The sequence below is a fragment of the Phalacrocorax carbo genome, chromosome 16 (assembly GCF_963921805.1).
Source record: "Phalacrocorax carbo chromosome 16, bPhaCar2.1, whole genome shotgun sequence".
NCBI lineage: Eukaryota > Metazoa > Chordata > Aves > Suliformes > Phalacrocoracidae > Phalacrocorax > Phalacrocorax carbo.
In genome coordinates, this window is record NC_087528.1 from 9,479,448 (window position 1) to 9,499,120 (window position 19,673).

Genomic DNA, 19,673 nt, shown 5'->3' on the forward strand with positions numbered 1-19,673 from the left:
CATTGAGGGATGAGGTCTCCTGAGGATGTGGAAGCCTGGCCCAGACAGCTCCCCAGTGTGCTCCTCCATCAGTGCCATCCACAAAGGCTAGTGTTACCCCAGTCCCAAAGCCCCCCACAGCCTTTGGCGGGCTCTCTGGGCTTCCCTGTCTGCTGAACCTGTTGCTTTCTGGGTTGGACTTTGCCTGTGCAAAAAATTAGGCAGGGCTTAGTGGTGCGCTCCCCACTGCCAGCACAGAAGAGCCCAGCTGCAGGTCAGGAGCTCTGCACTGGGAGAGATTCTCTCTGCAGCAGCCACATCTAGTGTGTACTCACCAGCTCAGCACAGCCCCAGCTCCCCGGGAAGCAGAGCTACACCCAGGCAGCAGTTATTCCTTTTTTTTATTGGCAATAAGCAGTTTAAAGGATATCAAGGGAACAAACTTCATCACCCACTTGACAAAGCCCTACAGGCCTGCCAGCACTGTGCGCTACGCAGGCAGAAACACCCCTGAAAGGAACACCAGCTCAGGCGAGAATCGGTGAGAACTGGTGCTCCCCTGCTTGGACCCCCCCTGCCTGGCTGCAGGCTGGAAGGAGCCGAGGGGGCACAGAGGGTGTCCAGAGGCAGCAGCTGCCCTGTGCTGCAGAAGACCCCACAGACTGGAGCAAGGAGGGCAGCAGGGTATGGTGCATGCAGGCTGCCTGTTGCCACCATGCAGGGCTGGGACTGCCATCTCAGTTTGCTCCCAACATGCCATCAAGCTCTTGAAATCATGTTCAGAATCACCTTGGATAAGAAACAGCCCTGTGAGCAGTGCCTGACCCTGCTCCTCTGAGGCTGGAGATGACAGCCAGCCCCAAAGCCGCAGCCCTGCACCGGCTGTGGTACGCAGGCAAGCTCGCCTCAGCACAGCCGTGCTGGGCTGCTATCTTAGCTGTGCTCAGAGAGCGAAGGGAGGGCAGGAGCTCTTCCCCTACCTGAGTGAGGACATAGCTCTTCTCCGACAGCTTCTCAATGATGTCAAAGTGATCCACGCCGGCGAGATCCAGCAGAGAGACAGACCAGCCAGCTGCACGCAGGGCCTGTGGATAGCAGCACTGGCAGGAGGGACCCAGACCCCCATCCGCCCGGATGCTGCCCCGGCAGCAGGAATGACGGCTTGGCAAGGACTAGCTAGCGTCCCCCCCTGAGCCACTGTCATCTTCGACAGCAGCCATCGCCACAGCAGCAGAAATACTGCTCTGATATGGCACACAAGCTGTTCATCCCAGCTTAGCAGGTCCGAGCAGGCCGGTTCGAGCAGCATCCCTGCGGAGCCAGGCATGGTGCTGCCCAGAGCTCACCTGGCTGTACTCCTGCGATTGCCTGCGAAACTCCGGGGAGTCATGCTGGGCCACAGCCACCAGCACCTCACAGGCTGTAGCTGCAGGCGCTTCTGGGGTGATGCACAGCATGGGGCTGTTCCTCTGGGCAACCTCCCTGGATGAGACACCACAGTGGCAGCTGATGTAGCCCCTTGCTTGGAGAGGGCATCTTTGCATGCAGAGCCCCCGTGTCCTTGGCTGTGTGCTCCAGCCAGGTGGAGGGTGCAGGGCCTGTGCCCCGCTGCACAGGCAGGCTGTGCGGGCAGGGGCAGAGCAGGCTGCAGCACCACTGGTGTTCACCCGCAGGCTGTGCAGACCAAAGCCACCTGTGTGCACAGCCTGCTTGTGCCCTTTCCCAGTTGCTGTCCCCACAGCATGCGGGCTCACCAGCTCATGTTCAGCGCATTGTTCACATAGGTGTGCAGGATGGGCTCCAGGTCATACACACCGCTCACCAGCACAGCTCCTGGAGGCAGAGACGTTGGCAGGTGAGGGGTCCTGCAGCTTGGGCCACTCTCACAGCCCTGTGCATGGGAAGTCTCCTTGTGCCCACATCCCCAGGCCTCAGTGAGTGGCTGGCCAGTGCAGGACACACACCCTCAGGGGCAGCTCGTCCAGGAGCCCAGAGTCCTGCACTCCCAGCACCTGTGGGCTGCAGTCAGCTGGGGCAACTCATCTCCCTCAGCTCTACAACTCCTGCAGCCCTGTATGGGCAGCAGAGACGGCCTCATCCCAGGGGCAGTTTCTCCTTCAGCCCCCGTGCCTGGACACAGCAGCGCTACCTTTAATATCCGGCGCCACTCCGTATTCTGTCCAGTCCGTGGACAACACCATGGCTGCCAGATGGGCCCCAGCCGAGTGTCCACACAGGTAAATGCCTCTGGAGAGAGGGAGCCATGAGCCAGCACAGGGATCGACAGCGCAGCGCCTGCCGCCTCGGGACACCCTGCTCTGCATGGAGGAGGTGGCACAGCTGCAAGTGCTGCAGCCTGAACACAGCAGCTCGGACATGTTTCCCAGTCCATCAGTTGACACTTCGCATAGTGACAAGGGAGCACAGCCACGGGCATTGTCCAGCCCTTGGACTGAGGCACTGAAGCCTTTGTCACGGCACAGGGTTTATTCACCCTCTCCTGTTGCTGCCACAGCCACCCCCATGCAGCAAATGGCCCAGGGAGTGAGGCGGGCACAGTTTGCTTTCAAGGTCTGGCAGCGGTCATAGTGGTGGGGCAGAGGGGATGCCGGGAGAAGTGCACAGCCCACCTGATCCCAGAGTATTGCTCCACCAGGAAGGCGAGGCTGCGCCGCACTTGCAGCACCATGGCGTCCATGTGGCCTGGGCAGAGAGCAGAGTCAGGAGGGCGCCAGGCCAGCACAGCTCAGCCGTAGCCTCAGCTCGGCAGCACCTACCTTTGGGGGCTGTGTCGTATCCCACTGCCACCACCACCACACCCTGTGACACCAGCGGGGGGGCTGCGAATCCTGACTCATCTTTACTGGTGGGGGAAACAGAAGGTAGCCAGGCTGGGGAGGCCAGGGTCTCCTTGGGCTGGCCAGGTGGCTGATCAAACCCAGAATACCCAGAACAAGTCTGGGTGTCATGAGGAGGGAGGCAGTAAAAGCGGGTCGGGGGATCCCTTCCCAAGGGACCCCTCACCGACACCCCACCTCACCTCAGGCACTGCCAGTATCCGCCATGGATGTAGACCAGGACCGGGAAGGCTGCGCAGTACAGCATAGGGTGAGTGAGGGGCACGGCCCCTGCCCGCCACCACTGCTGCCGCCACTGCCTGCCCATCACCTACTTCCAGAAGGGTCCGTGGGAAAATAGATGTCCAGCTTCTCCCCGTCCCCATCGCCGTAGGGGACGTGCAGCGAGGTCTGTGCGCTGGCCCGGGCCTTCTGCGTTCCTGCGGGAGGCCGGACACATCGCATCTCCCACTCCCCGCTGGGACGGGGCCGTGACACCCCAGCGGCAGCCCCGCTCCCGGCCCGGGCGCCCCCAGCCCCGTCCCGCCGTCCCGGGACCGGCCGCTCCTCACCTGCCGCCGTCGCCGCGAGGTGGGCCTGGATGACGGCGTCCCTGCCCAGGCGGGGGGACCAGCGGCTGGGGGAGTACTGTTCCTCCAGCGCCTGCGGAGGAGGCGCGGCGGCTGCGGCGCGGGGCAGCTCCGCCCGGCCGGCGGCCCTGGGGCGGCTCGGGGCGGCGGGTACCGGGAGAGGTCCCCCACCCCGCGGCCCAGGCGAGAAACGAGCGCTGCCCAACCCGCGGGCCCTACCTCCGCGGGCATGTCCCGCCATCCCCCCATGCTGCGCCGGGCCCGATCCCGCTCCCGATCCCGCGCCCGCCGCCGCGACCCCGCGCCCCCTGCCCGGCCGGGGGGGAGTGGCCCGAGCCCGGGAGGGGCGTGGCCGGAGCCAGGGGGCGGGACCGTTCAGCTCCCATTGGCCGCTCAGGGGGCGGGGACGAGAGACAGGACGGGGGCGGGGCCGCCCCGCTCCTATTGGCCGCCCAGGGGGCGGGGACGGGGACACCTGCGGGCTTGGCAGGCGGGCGCGCGCAGTGCACGCCAGGAAGTCGGCGCGGGCCTAGGTGCGGAGGCGCGGAGGAGAAATAAGAATTTTCGCGCCTGTTCTCCCATTGGCCTGCGCAGCGGCGTGAGTCCTTCTCCGATTGGCCGCCGCGGCGGCGCATGGGCGTGAGGCCTGCTCGGATTGGCCAGCTCGCGGCCGTGGCGGAGAGGCGCGCGCGGGAAGTCAGTCAGTCCGTCCAACGCAGACATGAACTGCCTGACGGTGCCCGGTGTCCACCCCGGCTCGCCTAGCCGCCCGCGCGGGCAAATTCAGGTACGGGGCGGGGCCGGCACCAGCAGCGGGTGGGCGCTCAGGGCCCGCTGGGGCTGGTACCGAGAGGCGGCGGGGAGGCAGAGGCTGCGCCGGTACCGGGGGAGGGATGTCCGGGCTGCATGGGGTGGTGGCGTGCCCGGGCTGGTGTGGGGCTGCGATGGGCCGAACCGGCGCTCGGCGGGGCGGATAGTGGTGCCGGTGATCCCCCGAGTCGTCGGTGCCTGGCCGGTGTCCGGCAGGATGCCGTGACTGGGCAGAGCGATGTCCAGGCTGGCGGCTGGGGGCTGCCTGCGTGGTGTCCCTGCCAAGCTGTGCTTTCGACCGCTGACCCTCATGATTCTGCCCGCAGGTGATCTTCGGGCCCATGTTCTCCGGGAAGAGGTAGGCCCGGGGCAGATGGGTTGGGCAGAGAGGGGGCTGAGGCCTGGAGCCCGCTGACGGCCATCTCTTGCAGCACGGAGCTAATGCGGCGGGTGCGGCGGTTCCAGCTCGCTCAGTACCAGTGCCTGCTGGTGAAGTATGCTAAGGACACACGCTACTGTGTCTCTGGTGTCTCCACACATGACAAGTGAGTCCCTGGGGCAGGAGGACCCACCCCGTGGGCCCAGCAGGTGGGCTGTCTGGCTCACAGTCTCACCCTTCCCCACAGGAACACCATGGAGGCCCTGCCAGCCTGCCTTCTCAAGGACATATACCAGGAGGCGCTGGGCTGTGCGGTCATCGGCATTGATGAGGGCCAGTTTGTAAGTGCATGGCCAGGGCAGGTCCTGGGGAGCTCTGCAGGATGCAATCTTCATAGCACCCTGTGCAGAAGAAGGCCTGAATTCTCTGTAGGAGAGGGTGGGAAGAAATACCCTGCAGCAGGTTGATCCTGCTGGACTAAGCTCATGTAGTCAAACCCTTCCCTTCCCTTAGTCCCTGCAGGCTGAGGAAAGTGGGCCTGGAGTCCATTTCATGGATAGGCAACATGGCTTTAATTTTCTTTGTGCCCTGTGCTGCTGTCTGGGCATGTGCCACTACCCCCTGAGTGAAGTGCTGCTCCTTCCTCTTGACACTGTTTCTGTACCTCCTCTAGTTCCCAGATATTGTGGACTTCTGTGAGACAATGGCCAATGCTGGGAAAACAGTCATCGTTGCTGCTCTTGATGGGACTTTCCAGAGAAAGGTAAAACACTCTGTTTTAGTGCAGCAGCTGCTTTGGGATCCTTGTAGAACCCATCCAACAGAACCATCCCCTCTATCTTGGCACAGGCCTTCGGGAGCATCCTGAACCTGGTGCCACTGGCAGAGAGCGTGGTGAAGCTGAATGCCGTGTGCATGGAGTGCTACCGAGAAGCTTCCTACACAAAGAGGCTAGGAGCAGAGAAGGAGGTGAGTTCCCTTGGAACAGAAAGCACTTCAGTAGCTTCACCTTGCCAGTCCTGCTAGTATAGAGGGATCTCCTCAGGAGAATCGGGCTCTACAGAATCACTCTCCCAACTTCCTTACCAGGTTGAAGTAATTGGAGGAGCAGACAAGTACCATTCTGTCTGCCGAGCCTGCTACTTCCGCAAGCGGCCTCAGCAGCCTGGGCTGGAAAACAAAGAGAACATGCCCTTGGGGATGAAGCAGCTGGACATGGCCTCCTCCCGGAAGATCTTTGCTTCTTGACTGCTGGGGTCCCACATGGGGGAAAATGAGAGGAAGAAAGCTGAATCCTGTGGCTCCCAGATGCCAGATCTGGCTTCCCCTGCTTTTAGCAAAACTGTTAAGTGTCTTAGTTTTACCTGCCAAGCTGCTGTTCCTCTGCACCAAGGACCAGGAAAGAGGAGGATCAACTGGACCTGATGCTGGGGAAGCTGAAGCGGGAGCCTGACCAAAAGTGAGTTCCTTCCTCAGAACATGGAAAAGAGACAGGTGTAGTTACTGATGCTGCCACGCAAACAGGTCCTGGAAAACTTCATAGTAAGCCGGGCTGCAGGGCTTCCATCGCACGCCATCGTTCTGGCCTGCTCTCCTGGTCCTCTGCACATGTTCAGACTGGCACTGGTGGCTGGTTCATTTGCCTGTGAATGCAACTGTTTCTTTATCTGTTGTGTGCTCTTGCTAAACACCAGGTTTCTTAAGACCACAGTATTTTAAACCCGCTTCCTTTTTTAATGCAGTCTGAGGAGATAACCTGTTCCTTGTCGTAGAGCCATGACACAGCTTTTCAACTGACACACAGAGCAGCAGCCTGCCCTGTAGCAGTCCCTTCGAATGATTGTGCATGGCCTGCCTCTTTGCTGTTATGCTCACTGTAACTGTCTTGCAAATTTTTGTTGAAACAGAAGTTGGCAGGGGGAGAAAGGCTTGACTTGATAGCCTGACAGTAGGCTCTTCCTAGTTTTTGAGCTTTAAAAGGGCTAGTAGTAGTCTGTGTAGTAAGACAAAGTCCTTCTGGAACAACTAGACTTCACTTCAGGAAGAGCCTCCTCTCCAAATTCAGGGTGTCTTTGCTTAGGTTCAAGCTTGGTGCTGCCACTTTAGTGCTTAGTTATCTGTGAAGGGTTTGGAGGCTCAGGATTCAGTGGTAAGGGTTTGGGCTACTGTTTCTGTGAAGATCCAGCTACTTGGAAACTCAGCTCTAGTCATGTATCTTGCTCCCTGCTGAGCCTTCTGAAAATTCTTGAGGCTGATTCTTCTTCCACTCTAAGTGGACTGAAGGATCCTCTTCCCCCTTTGCTTGACTTGGCTTCTGGAAGGGGTTTAGTTTTGGTTTTTTTCTTTCCCCCTTACTGCAAAAGTGCTTTTCCCTGAAAGCCAGCCTCCACAAGCTCCAAGCAGTAGCTCTTGGTTGTGGCCAGGTCACATCTCCATGTGCAAATGCACTGCTCTGTTTGCCTGCACCCTCCAGCCAGGAAGAGCCACCTCCCCAGAAGGTTACAAGAGCCATCTTGAAAACCCATGCTGTTTGTTATTTGAAGTAGTGACAGTTATAGTACCCACAAGGACTTGATTGCCAGGCATGGGCTTTCCCCTTGGGGGGGTGGGGGTGGAGGGAAGGCAGCACTGCTACTGGTTTTGGCTAATAAATAACTTAATGAAATTGTCTCTGTGTATTTTATACCAGACTGTTCTGAAAAAGCTACCTTGCAGTGAACAGTGTGCAAACAGTGCAGGCTGATCACTCACAGCAGCAGCTTGGGCTGGGTGCTTATCTGCTCAAACCTTCTACCCAACAGCCTCTGAGGAGCAGGAGGAGGAGGGCTTGCCTAAAAATAGCACTAGCATGAGTGTGCTGTTTGTAGTGCAGCAGGTGACCAGGGCTGCTCTGCTGCTTCCCTGCCTGGAATCCCCTGTCCCAGCCCCTGGGGAAGAGAGAAAGATCCCTATTTTGCTTCACTAGAGAATAAAGGCACATGGTGGCTAGGTGAAAAAGTTTATTCCATCTCTACAGTGACAAAGAACTACATGGACACCAGCCCCAGCAGTGACAGCTCACATACCACATGCTGCTGCTGGGAATAGCTTCACAACAGGTGCAGCAGAAAACAACCTGAGACAGCCAGCCTGCACAGGCGCTGGTGCAGCACCCTCGGGTCAGCCAGGAGCATGGGTGGCAAGCAGGGTGCTGCCGAGGGAGCAGTGGGTGGGATGGTAGCCTCACTTCTGCAGAAACAGCGTGTGGTGGGAAGCAAGTGAGGGGGGCTGAATACCTAGTCAGCAGGGAAAGCACTCCAGGACTCCTTGGACACATGAAACAGCCACAGCCCCACTGAGCACGCAGCACTCACCACTCCCACTGATCCTGAACTGCATCATCCCAGCACTGGCAGCCCTAGTGCAGGCTGTGAGAAGGCACAGCACAGGAGTTTATAGTCAAAAGGAAAAAGGGGCTTTGGCATCAAGCTCACCCAGCAGCAGCTGAGGGGGAAAGGCACGGGAAGCCAGAGGCAGGCAGGAGCTGGACTGCACTGCCCAGCTGTGCTACAGCAGTGAGAGCCAGCACTCGAGGGGTTGTGGCTGGTGGGGCTGGAAAGGCACTGGTGCCAGGACGGGCCAGGGCAGCAGTCACAAGGGCACAGCCAGGCTAGAGCCAGGGGGGTGCGAACCACACACCCACCGCACTGCTTCCTCCCACAGCTGCTTCCCCAAAGGCACAAGAGTAAGGGCAGGCGCTTGTCCTCGCTGGGGCCAGCCCCATGCACCCACCTCCCTGGGGCTGCAGGGCTGTGCTCAGCAGTTGCAAATATATATGTGCCATATCACTCGCTATGCGCCAGGCTCTGGAGCGCAGCAGCAGGGAGCTCAGCTCCACCACCTGGACCAGGCCCCTCCTGCACCCCAGCACCCAGGCCCGGTGGTCTTCACACAAAGCAGCCACCACCCTCCCACTTCAAGTTGCAGGTCCCTCCCACCCCACATAAGAAAATTGCACTGGTACAGCTGTCCCTGCCAAGCCACTGGGCAGGGGCTCAGTACACCGGTGGGGGCTGGTAACCCCCTGGGGCTTCTGCCGTGTGGGTGAAGGGCGGCTGCTGGTAGCTGTCGTGGCTGATATTGGGGTAGCTGGAGTAGGGAGCTGGAACCTCCGGGGTGGGGTCGACGTAGCTGTGAACAAAGTCCTCCACACCCATTTTGTACCTCTTGTAAGCAAAGGCCACCAGGAAGCCCTAGAGAGATGAGGGGGCCAGCATTGTCAGGGCTGCCCTGGGCTGCCCGGCCCAGGGAGTCCCTCTGCACTCCCTCCCAAGTGGGGCAAGGCCACACTCCACTGTGGCTTCACTCACCCAGGAGAAGATGGAGAAGAAGCTGAAGGTGATGGCAGCACGGGCCGAGTCAGCCCCGATGGGCACATCCTTGGCCTGTGTCCAGGTCCACTGGTTGGTCAAGAAACAAAAGCCAATGAACCACAGGAACGTCCAGAGACCTGTGGGAGGAAGGTGGCATGAGGGGCTGGGACTGCATCCTCCTGCTCACCAGACCCTGCTCCCACCACTAGGCTGTTGCTGCCATCATGGGGGTGGGGGGGGGCTAGAGGCCAGTGCAGGTGTTCAGCGCAGCACAGGCATCCGCATGTTGCTCCCCATGGTTCCTTGGAGCGCTTTCAGCAGACAGCACACGGGCAGCGGGCCAGGCGGGAGCGACTCCCTTCGCCAGGCACCGGCAGCCACGTCACGGGACAAGGGCAGCCATTGTAGCAGCCACAGAAGGCGCAGCCCTACCCCGTAGCTGCTGGTACCTGAGAAGCCAAGGTCTGCCAGGACCAGGTACTTGCGGTCGGTGGTGTTGCTGATCTGGGGGAAGTAGATGTCCACCATGAAGAAGAAGATGCAAGCGAGGAAGGCGAGGATGCCAATGCCGATGCCATAGCGGCATGCGTCCTCGTTGTGGTTGAAGATGCAGAAGAGCTGAGACGAGCTAGGCAGGTTCATGTAGCCCTCCCCGACCAGGCAGGCGAAGACGATCAAGGCAAAGATCTACAGAGGCAGGAGTGGGTGTTCGGCGGGTGGCACCGGGGCGGTGGGGCCCCTTTTGGGGGGTGCCCGTGCCCAGCAGGGCTGGGGGCACCGGCCTAGGTAGGGCTCAGCTGAGCGCCCGCCGCTGCGGCTGTGTTGGGGCAGGAGCCGGGGGAAAGCCGCGGCAAGAGGGAGGGAGGGGAAGACCAGGCCGGGCCATGCGGGCTCCGGGACGCAGGGCTGGCCCGACCCGGGGCCCCCACGCAGCCCCGCGGCCCGGCCTGGCGGGGCTGTCCCGGAGCAGGCCCCGGCCCGGCCCACCCCGACTCACCGCGCTGGCGATCCGCGCCAGGACCTGCGGCTGCTGCACGAAGCGGCCCAGGTCGAAGGCGCCGCCGGCCTTGGCCGCCCCGTACGCGCCGCCGCCGCCGCCGCCGCCGCCGCTCTCCATCGCGCCGGAGCAGCCGCCGCCGCGCTCCCCGCCGCTTCTGCGCGGCACCGCCCCGGGGAGGGCCGGGCCGGGGCGGTCCCCCCCTGCCGCCGGGGCGGGGAGGGGCGGAGCGGGCCCTGCAGGGGCCGCGCTCAGGCCGGCGGAGCTGGATCTTCACCCCGCCCAGCCACCGTGCCCTCCCGGTGCCCCCGTAGCCGCCCGGCCCCGTACAGCGGGGAGGCCGGAGCCGCCTCCCAGCCCCCCGTGTTGCCCCCTTCCCTCCTGGTGCCGCGGCGGCGTGGTCCCCCCGCAGCACCCACGGCAGCGGGCAGCGCCGTGGGACGGGGGACCCCCGGCCGGCCCCACGCGGTTCGCCGGCGGGTGAACGCCTGGTGCCTCCCGACGTCCTTTCTACTGCGGATGAGGCCCAGCCCCACGCCCCGGAGCCCGGTTCCCGCAGGTCGCAACCCCACAGCCCGGCCGGGGGGGGAAAAAGCGGGGGTTCTGCGGGGGCAGCACACCCTCGCCCAGCACTGGGAGGTAGGAGGGATAGGCTGGGGGGGTTGTCGGTGCTTCCTCCGACCTCCCCACGGTGGTGTTGGGGCGGCTTCACGCCCACACCGAGCCGCGGCGCTTGCCCGGTGCCCGACGTGGGCGGCGGCAGCAGCCCCGGGACACGTTTCCGTCGGTTCCTGGTACTGGGACGGGCGTGGGGCTGCCGGGAGCCCCGGGGCGGTGGGTGACCGAGAGTGGGAGGCGGCGGCTCCCGGGGGCGCGGGCGGGGTGGCCGGCAGCCCCCCCGGGGCCGCCGCCTGCCCGGTGCAGCCTTTGCCCGCCCGGGGGTGAGCTGCGAGGACTGATGGCGGTGGAGGGGGAAGAGGGAGGGGAGGAAGAAGAAGGCGCTGGAGCACGGTGGGAGTGGAGGACGGGACATGGGGGTCTCTGCTCCGGTGTGTCCGTCCCGTCCCGTCCCCCCAGAGCGTGTTTGAGCTCCCCCGAGGCCGGGGCTACCCCATGGACGGAAACGGGTGTCCTCGCCTGCCCCGGGGCTGCGGGTCTTGCCGTGCGCTTCCAGAACCGAGGGCCGGGCTGGCGGCGTGGGCTGGCTCCCACCCCGGAGCGACCCTGTCCCGGAACAGCGGGCGGGGTCCTCCGGTGCAGCCCCGGGCCGGGGCGAGTCCCCCAGCGAGGGCAGGACGTGCTCGGCGGAGGCTGCGCCACCTCCCCCATCCGCCCTTCCTTCCTTCCTGCTCCCGCCGCAGCTCCCAGTCTGCTGGGTTGCCGAGTCGGGTTGGCCTCGGTGTTAGTCCTGGGTTTAGCCCCGGGTTTAGCCCCGTGGCTCCCTGCGCTCCCGCCCCCGCATGCAGCAGCACCGACTCCGGCTCCATCCCCGTCCCAAGGGCCGACAGGGCCCCGTGTGTCCCAGGGGAGTTGTGCACGTTGGGGTGACTGAGGGTGCCAGTGGCGTGGTGCCAGCTGACGCCCGTCCCCTCGCTGTGGCAGGACGGCGTGTCAGAGGGGGTGCGGTGCTGCAGGGACCCCCTCAGCCCCAGCAGGATGTCCCAGCCGCTCTCCTTCACCCTCTGTGTCTCTGAGGATACCGAGAGCAATAGGTGAGTGTGGGCCTACCCTCCCACAGCCCCAGCTGCTGAGGGAGACTGCAGCCCTGTGCCCAGCAGGCACTGGCTGCCCATGCCACAGGGTGGCATAGCTGGGCTCTGGCACCAGTGCTTTTCCATGGCTCTGTTCTCTGGGGCCCAGTGTCCAGCCCAGCCCCAGCTGAGTGCAACTGTGTCCCTGCAGCCAGGAGCCGAGCCCGGACAATGAAGGAGCCCTGCACACCTCCTTCCGCCAGCTCATCCAGGAGCAGAGCAGCTTGGTACAGGCAGATCTGGAGCTGGAGATGCAGGAGAAGGACAGAGGTAAAGCACTGTGGGCACAGCTGGAGTGGGATGGGGACAGTGTGTATGCCCAGGGCCATTTACCATCCCAGAACCTGGCCTGGGCCAGCTGGGGCTCATGCTGAGGCTGCAGGCAAAGCACTTGTAGGAGCCTGCTGACACATTCGCCAGTGCAGGCAGCGGGGAAGACCTACCCTTGGGGACACAGAGTGCCTCTAGAGAAGGAGGTGCTCCGGGGGGAGCATACACAGGGTGGGCTCCTGACCTCTGTGCCAGAGCAGGGCAGCAGGGCCACAGGGACTGGCATCATGGGTGCTCCAGCTCTCACCACTCTGCATCCTGCCCTCCTTCTCCCAGAGCACCTGACCCCCTTGGTCCCCTCAGACACCTCTGCTGCAGCCTGGCTGGAGCCTGGGCAGGATGAGCAGCACCCCGGCTACTCCTCTGCCACCTTGAAGATCCTCGCCAGCATGCCCAGCCGCACCATTGGTAGGTGTCACCCAGCCTTCCTTGGGCCCAGGAGCCCCTTGGCAGAGCTCTCCTGTCTGCCCTGCTATCCCATGGCCACCCACCCCCCTGCCCTTCTCTCTCCCACAGGGCGCAGCCGCGGGGCCATCATCTCCCAGTACTACAACCGCACAGCCCGGCTGCGGCGCCGGAGCAGCCACCCACCCCTGCAGCAGCTCTGCCGTGCGGCGCGGCCCAGCCTGCGGCAGTATGACCTGGAGACTGACCCTGCCAGGGCAACGCTGGAAGGTGAGGATCTGTCAGGAGTGGGAGTGGGTGGTGCTGGGCACTGTCCCATGCTGGGTTCAGGATGGGTACACCATGTCCTGGCTGGCCATGTCCTGCTTTGTGCCCCCAGACAAGCGGAGCCTGCTGGTGAAGGAGCTGCTGAGCCTCTCGCCCAGCCAGTGCAGCTACATGCTGCTCACTGTGCCCCTCAGCCTGACAGAGAAACGCACCCTCCGGTAAGTCCTCTCCCACTGGCCCCAACTAAGCAGGGCTCCCACAGGCAAAGCTGACCCAGGGTCCATGCCATCCTCTGAAACCCCTCTCTGCTGGGCAGGCAGGAGCTGAGCAGGCTGAGGGGCCCCCCGAGGCAGCATGCCCAGCACCAGGCTCCCTCCTCTCCCTGCAGATGGTCCAAGGACTATATCATCCTTGTAAGTCTGGGGCACGGGTCTGCACAGCAGCCACAGGGGACCCTGGTACAGGCTCTGGCCTTGGTGCTCTCTCCTGGCTCCCTCTCCCCAGGGCTGCCGGGACTTCTGGTACAGGCTCCTCTCCCTGCTCCTTGCTGCACGGCCCTGGCACTATGCCCTGAAGCAGATCAGTGGCCGCTTCGGCTCCAGTGTCCTCTCCTACTTCCTCTTCCTCAAGACACTCCTCATGTTCAACGTCATCTCATTCCTCATCCTCCTTATCTTCGTGGTAGCCCTGCAGGCTGCGTATCCCCCTGCCCCGGCCAGCCCCCAGCCCTTCACTGGCCTTGAGGTCCTCACAGGAGCGGTAAGCACTGCCAGCCCATCAATGCCAGCACATCTCTGGGCCAGGAGCTGCTCCAAGCCTGGGGCCCATCCTGGCACAGCAATGTCCTAGTCCCTGCCCTGCATCCCGGCATCCTCTGCCATGGCAATGCCCTGGTCCCTGCCCTGCATCCTATGCCATGATGATGCCCTGGTCCCTGCTCTCACACCGCTGGGGCCCTGGGACCACCAGTGCTGTGGGTGCATAAGGGGTCCTTGGTGCTGCCCTGGCCCAGGGCTCTGTGCCCGCACGGGCTGGCACATTTGTGCCAGGCTGGGCAGGGAGCTGCAGGTGCCAGCAAGGTTGCCATGGGCTCCATGGTGCGCTTCCCCACAGGGCTACTTCACTCACTCGCTGCTGTACTATGGCTACTACAGCAATGTCACCCTCAATGACCCCTGCGCCTTCAGCCCCAATGGCAGCGCATGCCCCCTCGCCGTCCCGTACAACATGCCACTGGCCTACATGTTCAGCGTTGGGGTCTCCTTTCTCGTCACTTGTGTCCTGCTGATGTACAGGTGGGTCAGCAGTGCCTGTGGCACTACCAGCCTTCCCCTCGCTACCCAGCCCTGATGCCCTGACACCCTTCCCCTTGCTGCAGCATGTCCCACTCCTTTGGGGAGAGCTACCGCGTGGGCGGCTCTGTGGGGGACCTGGCTGTCAGAGTCTTCTGTGCCTGGGACTTCAAGGTGATCCAGAGGCGCTCAGTGAAGCTGCAGTGTGAGAACATCTGCACCCAGCTGAAGGTGAGAAGCTGGGCTCAAGTCAGCCCCTGCATGCCCTGCGCCCTGCAGTGGGCAGGCAAGGGCGTTCACAGGAGCCAGTCCAGGCCCAGGGCTCAGCACCCCTCTCCTACCCACTGCACAGGGAGCCCTGCAGCTGCAAATACCCCCTGACCCCAATCGTGCACCAGCACTTTGTCCATCAGCCCACTGGGTCCCACCTCAGTGCAACAGGACAAACCCCCACTCCAGACCCAGAGTATGTTCAGCAGCACTGGCACTGATCTCTTCCAGGAGCTGCTTGCGGAGCAGCGGTCCCGCTCTCACTCCCTGAGCCTCTGCCAGTGCCTGAGACACACTGCTGTGCTTTTCCTGGCCTGGGCCCTCTCACTGGGCACAGTGCTGGGGTGTGTGTTGGCTGTGCACTACTTCTCGGAGCATATGCATGCGGTGAGTGCTGCCCTTCACCATGGGATTTCCTGCCCTGGTGTAGGAGGGCTGGGGCTGGGATAGCAGGGAGGGAGGCCAGAGTAGCTCTGGGACGCAGGGGCAGCCCTGTTGCAGCTCCCCTCCTGGTGTTGGCATTTGCTGCAACTCGCCAAGGGTGCTGAGCAGCCGGCAGCCATGTGCTTACTGTGGTACCCACTTGCCAGGTTCAGCAGGACCACCAAGCCCGCGCTAGTGGCAGGTGGCAGCAGGAAGCCATCCTGCTGGTCCTGCCCCTCATGGTATCCCTCCTCAATGTGCTGATGCCCCACCTGTACAACTTGCTGGGGATGTGGGAGAAGCATGACTCCCCGGTGGCAGAGGTCTACGTGGCAATCTGCAGGTAGGCTGGTTGGGGATGGGGCAGGGGGAGCATCCTGTGCCCCACCTTCGGTGTGCGGGGAGGCTTTGGGACCAGGCACCCCGTCTGCGGGGCTTGGCCCCTCTGTCCCCAGGGCTCAGGGGCTCCTGGCACCATTCCTGCTCCCCAGGAACCTCATTCTGAAGATGGTGGTCCTTGGCCTGCTCTGCTACCAGTGGCTCAGTCGGAGTGTCATCTGCTCAACAGAGGAGGTCAGTGCTGCCGCCCCGGGGCTGTGCAGGGCTGGGCTCTGCGTGGATCCATGTGAGGAGCATGTGGTGCCCATGTGAGCAGGCTGGGATACGCCATCCAGACTGTGCTGGCGTCTGCCAGACTGCACTGCAGGCACCATTGGCTCCTTTGCCAGGGAGAGGGGAATGACAGCCAGACAGGGGCACCCCAAACATGGGGTGGCTGTGGAAAAGGGTTCAGGGGAGGAAAATGTCCCACAGCCCTGCACAACTTATGGGGGCCAAGGAAAAGCCATGGGGGAGGAGAGGCCTCATTGCACACTTGATGCCACCTTTGCTTGTCTCCCCAGTGCTGGGAGACATGTGTGGGGCAGGACCTGTATCGCTTTGTGGTGATGGACTTCATATTCACCCTGCTGGACACACTCTTCGGGGAGCTGGTCTGGAGGTAATGTGCCCCAGGAGGGGGTCCCCCGCCAGCGTGGCATCCCCGGCACAGCCCTGGCTCTCTGCTGCCTGGGCGGCGCTGCCCTGGTGCACCCAGGCTCTGCCACTGTCTGAGGGGGAAGATGGGTTGCCAAGCATCCCCCCCAGCAGCAGTGTGGGAGCAGAGCTCCACTCCTTCCCAGGCTGATCTTGGAGAAGAGGCTGAAGAGGAAGCAGAGGCCTGAGTTTGACATCGCCCGAAATGTGCTGGAGTTGATATACGGGCAGACTCTGACCTGGTGAGTTGCCACGTTGCCTGGCGCGGCTCTGCTGATGAATGCCTCACAGTCCCCTGTGAGCCCTGCAGCTGGCGGGGACCAGGCACGGGGAGCTGCACATGTCTCACTGAGCAGGGCTGTGGGAGACCAGCCCCAGCCCTGCGTGGGTGGGAAGAGGGAGATGGACAGTTTGGCAGTCGCGGCGCACGGTGCCAGCACCCTACATGCTCACTCATGAGGTCTGGCTTTGGTGATGGGGTGAGAGCCACAGGGCAATCAGCAGCAGAGCATCCTGGCACCAGTCCGGCATCCCCCACCCAGCTGGTCCCCTCCAGAGCTCTGGGGAAGGAGTAGGCTCTGGAGCACGCACAGCCCCTCTCATTTGTCCAGACCATAATGGCACTTGTTACTCCAGGGGGCCTGCTCAGCTGCTTAGACCCTTGCTTTGCCACCCTGCACCTTTCTACAGCCCCCAGCCTTGTGCCCCACTGCCTGAGGGGATCCACAGGTGTGCTGCTGCATTCCTACTTGCAACACACCTGGGAGCAACAAAGGCTACAACCACCCTGGGGATCGATGAGATCCCAGCCCAGCACAGGCTGCGCAGCAAGCCTGGCACAGGGTGTCTTGCTCTTTGCTTTAGGAAAGCCTGATTACAGGTGGTGATGGTGTCCTGACACTGCCCCCAGCTCTGCCCACCACTGGCTCCTGTGGGGCCTGGACCTGGGACGAGCTTTTCTTTCCCCCTTTCTCCCAGGCTGGGCGTTCTCTTCGCACCACTCCTGCCAGCCGTGCAGACGCTGAAGCTGCTGCTGCTCTTCTATATCAAAAAGGTGTGAGCTGCACCACAGCTCCCCATGTGTCCCCATGATGGGCAGCCCTGCAGTGGTGCTGCACCCTGCCACTGTAGCACACAGCAGGGGTGCTGCACTGTGCAGTGAGCAGCACCATCCTTGTGGGAGGGAGGAGGTGTTCCTGGGGACAGGGTGTCCCTGAGCTCGCTCAGCTCCTGATGGATGGAAGGGACAGGATGGCAGGATGGGTGCAGCTATCTTGCTTGCACTCCTGGGGCCCCTTCCCAGGAGATGGCAGCACATGGAACTCTGCTCCCTGTCTGCAGACCAGCCTGATGCAGAACTGCCAGTCCCCCAGCAAGCCCTGGCAAGCATCTCACATGAGCACCATCTTCATCACCCTGCTGTGCTTCCCGTTCTTCCTGGGTGCAGCTGTCTTCCTCTCCTACACCATCTGGTCGTGAGTACCCGCTGGGCCATGGCTCAGGGTGCAGAACCACCAGCTGACTGGCGAAGGAGAGAGACTTGGGGAAACTGTGCCTCCCTGGCCCTGACAGCACATGGAGCACATCGCACCCAGCACAGGGCTGTGCGGTGCTGCCCCAGGCGGGGAGATGCTACCCAGCCACTGGTCATTGCACAAAGTGTAGCAGCGGTTGGTCTGTGCCCACTTCTCCCAGCTGTTCCTGATGCAGGACGAGGAGATGAGGATCCCCTTGTCCAGCCGCTGGGGATGGCTGGGGCAGATGAGGCTGTGTCCCTGGAGGGCTGGGCATCTGAGGCTGGGCAGTGCCCTGGGCTGGGGGTAGTGGCTGGCTGGGGTGCCCATCGCTCTGACTGACCCCATTGCTCTGTCTGCTCAGGGTGCAGCCGTCAGAAACCTGTGGCCCCTTCCAGGGGATGGAGACGATCTATATATCAGGAAAGACCTGGGTGCAGGTGCTGGAGAAGTCTAACCCGAACATCACCTGGTTCACCTGGGTCCACCACCACCTGTTGGAGAATGCCTTCCTCCTGTTCTTTGTGTCTGGGATCCTGCTGTGAGTAGGGATCCAAGCCCAAGCCTGAACCCTGGGCCCATGCTTTGAGGGTCCTCCTGTCACAGCCTTGAGCAAGGGGCTGGAAGCTGGGGTATCACTCCAGAGCCTTGTGCACCAGCCTGGTGCCAGAAGCGCAGCATCCCCCAGCTTCCCACCCTGACTCTACCGTCCTGTCCTATTTGTCATTGCAGAGCCGTGATCTACTTCAACATCCAGGTGGTGAGAGGCCAGTGGAGGATCATCCACCTGCTGAAGGAGCAGATTGCCAACGTGCGTGAGCTCTGCCTGCTGCCCCGGCCAGTCCCAGCTGCTCCACGCCCTGGTCTAGCCCCGGGACTGCCAGAGCCAGGCTCTAGCCCCAACAGCACTTCCACCTTGGGTGTGCAAGAGCCCATCCCGCAGATGCTCACTGTAATGTCTCTGCTGTTTCAGGAAGGGGAAGATAAAAAATTTCTTATTCAGAAGCTTCACTCCATTTATGAGCAGAAAGAAAGATGCGCCCGAGTCCCAGGTGAGGCCTGCACAAAGGGGAGAGGGGGCTGCCAGGGTGCTTGGGGTGCGTTGACTTGTCTCCGCTCAGTGCCAGAGCGGGGCCAGCAGGAACACAACAGCACAGTGCTACCAGGGCCAACCCAGCTGCAGCAGAGCACCGCTTGCCAGGGAGTGGGAAGGCACAGGAGACAATGGCGTGGGCCAGCATTTCCCCTTGCTCTGCTGGCACAAGCAGCTCAGGATGTGGGGCTGAGCGCACTGGGAAGACACCCGGTTTGCTGGGCTGCCCCAGTACCCTGCCTGTGCCCGTGGTGCTGGATGCCTGGTGCTGCTGTGGCCTGGAGACCGCACCAGCTGCCAGCAGAGCCAGCACAGGAACAGGGAAAGGATGGGGACAGGACTGGGACAGGGAAGAGGAAGGGAATGGGGAGGTTTAGAGAGCCTCTTCTCTGCTTTCAGTGTGGGGCAGTGCTGTCTGCCCCCAGCAGCAGACCCTCGGCATCTCAGGGAATGTATTATCTCCTCATAGTGCCATACTCCCCGGGAAGGAATGGGACAAGGACACAGGACTCTACTCACAGCCAGGGACTGGATCCAGCCCTCTTTCTGAGCTGATGCAGCGTGGTGCTGGAAGCAGCAGGGCTGTGGGGTGCAGAGAAAGATCCTCTCCTCCAGGTTGCAGTGACCAAGGATCCACTGGGACACATTTTCTGGCAGCTCCACAGGGATGCTGTGGCACAGGGATGTGGGTGTTCCCACTGCCTGGAGCTGCTGAGGATGCAGCAGGACCAAGGTCAGGACTGCCATCGTGTCCCAGGGCACAGCTCCACCCACAGCATGGCTCACCAGCAGAGCCCTTCTCTGTGAGCAGTTACTGTTAGCAGAGAACAGAGGACTCTCCTCCTGTAAATGCCCCAGCCAACCTGGAGAACAACTTTGGGCTGTTTTCAGAAGCCTTTGGGGACAGCAAAGCTTTCTGGCTTGAGAGAATGTGCAGCCCTCTCTGCACTGCCCAGGAGCAGCGAAACTGGAGCCAGGAGCTGCCAGGCACTGACCCAGCTCCAGCCCTGTGCCTGGCTCTCCTGGAGGAGTGCAGCTGGCCAACACCTTCCCCACAAATGAGGCCACTGGGCCACCCCCACCAGGCCAGGCAGCCCTATGGGCACGCTGTACTTGCCTACAGGATGGCCTCCGGAAAGCCACCGTGGTGCTTCATTCTGGGCTGGGCAGAGGAACATGAAGGCTCTGGCTCCCCAGCCAGAGGCTGAGCTGGCCCATTAAAGGTAGCTGTGCAGGAGGGCTCACAGCCTGTGTCTGGACCTGTTGGGCTGGAAGCAGGCAAGTAGCTTTGGTGCATTAGCGTCAGTTTGTTAGGGATAGTGACTCAGCAGCTATGGCAGGGTGTGCTT

At 62.3% G+C, this 19,673-nt stretch overlaps 4 protein-coding genes across 8 annotated transcripts; 2 read left to right on the forward strand and 2 right to left on the reverse strand.

Moving 5' to 3' along the window:
* Window positions 1-362: 362 nt before the first annotated feature.
* Window positions 363-3,737, reverse strand: AFMID (arylformamidase). Of its 4 annotated transcripts, XM_064467211.1 has the most exons (11): window positions 3,626-3,670; window positions 3,389-3,479; window positions 3,152-3,256; window positions 3,020-3,068; window positions 2,757-2,842; window positions 2,610-2,682; window positions 2,129-2,226; window positions 1,734-1,812; window positions 1,326-1,461; window positions 960-1,064; window positions 363-768 (listed from the first exon to the last, which is right to left on the reverse strand). In XM_064467211.1, the coding sequence occupies exons 1-11, from the start codon at window positions 3,653-3,655 to the stop codon at window positions 739-741; spliced, it is 882 nt and encodes a 293-aa protein (XP_064323281.1). In that variant the 5' UTR covers window positions 3,656-3,670; the 3' UTR covers window positions 363-738. The 4 variants fall into 4 exon arrangements, with proteins under 4 accessions (XP_064323281.1, XP_064323280.1, XP_064323278.1 ...); XM_064467210.1 differs by lacking the exon at window positions 3,020-3,068 and having other exon boundaries at window positions 3,626-3,737; XM_064467208.1 differs by having other exon boundaries at window positions 3,389-3,732.
* A 208-nt stretch (window positions 3,738-3,945) lies between these two features.
* On the forward strand, window positions 3,946-7,260 carry TK1 (thymidine kinase 1). Its single transcript, XM_064467225.1, has 7 exons — window positions 3,946-4,193; window positions 4,543-4,574; window positions 4,648-4,761; window positions 4,843-4,936; window positions 5,269-5,358; window positions 5,445-5,564; window positions 5,685-7,260. The coding sequence occupies exons 1-7, from the start codon at window positions 4,128-4,130 to the stop codon at window positions 5,841-5,843; spliced, it is 675 nt and encodes a 224-aa protein (XP_064323295.1). The 5' UTR covers window positions 3,946-4,127; the 3' UTR covers window positions 5,844-7,260.
* Window positions 7,261-7,579: 319 nt separating this feature from the next.
* SYNGR2 (synaptogyrin 2) lies at window positions 7,580-10,207 on the reverse strand. Its single transcript, XM_064467218.1, has 4 exons — window positions 9,945-10,207; window positions 9,397-9,634; window positions 8,945-9,084; window positions 7,580-8,827 (listed from the first exon to the last, which is right to left on the reverse strand). Exons 1-4 carry the CDS (start codon window positions 10,062-10,064, stop codon window positions 8,630-8,632), a joined length of 696 nt encoding a protein of 231 aa, XP_064323288.1. The 5' UTR covers window positions 10,065-10,207; the 3' UTR covers window positions 7,580-8,629.
* A 1,363-nt stretch (window positions 10,208-11,570) lies between these two features.
* On the forward strand, window positions 11,571-19,583 carry TMC6 (transmembrane channel like 6). Of its 2 annotated transcripts, none has more exons than XM_064467164.1 (20): window positions 11,571-11,656; window positions 11,847-11,965; window positions 12,302-12,433; window positions 12,542-12,700; window positions 12,810-12,915; window positions 13,014-13,110; window positions 13,202-13,456; window positions 13,811-13,992; window positions 14,076-14,220; window positions 14,491-14,646; window positions 14,850-15,025; window positions 15,138-15,255; window positions 15,585-15,682; window positions 15,864-15,959; window positions 16,696-16,771; window positions 17,059-17,192; window positions 17,596-17,772; window positions 17,964-18,042; window positions 18,205-18,283; window positions 18,794-19,583. In XM_064467164.1, the coding sequence occupies exons 1-20, from the start codon at window positions 11,601-11,603 to the stop codon at window positions 18,877-18,879; spliced, it is 2,526 nt and encodes an 841-aa protein (XP_064323234.1). In that variant the 5' UTR covers window positions 11,571-11,600; the 3' UTR covers window positions 18,880-19,583. The 2 variants fall into 2 exon arrangements, with proteins under 2 accessions (XP_064323234.1, XP_064323235.1); XM_064467165.1 differs by having other exon boundaries at window positions 15,174-15,255.
* Window positions 19,584-19,673: the final 90 nt, after the last annotated feature.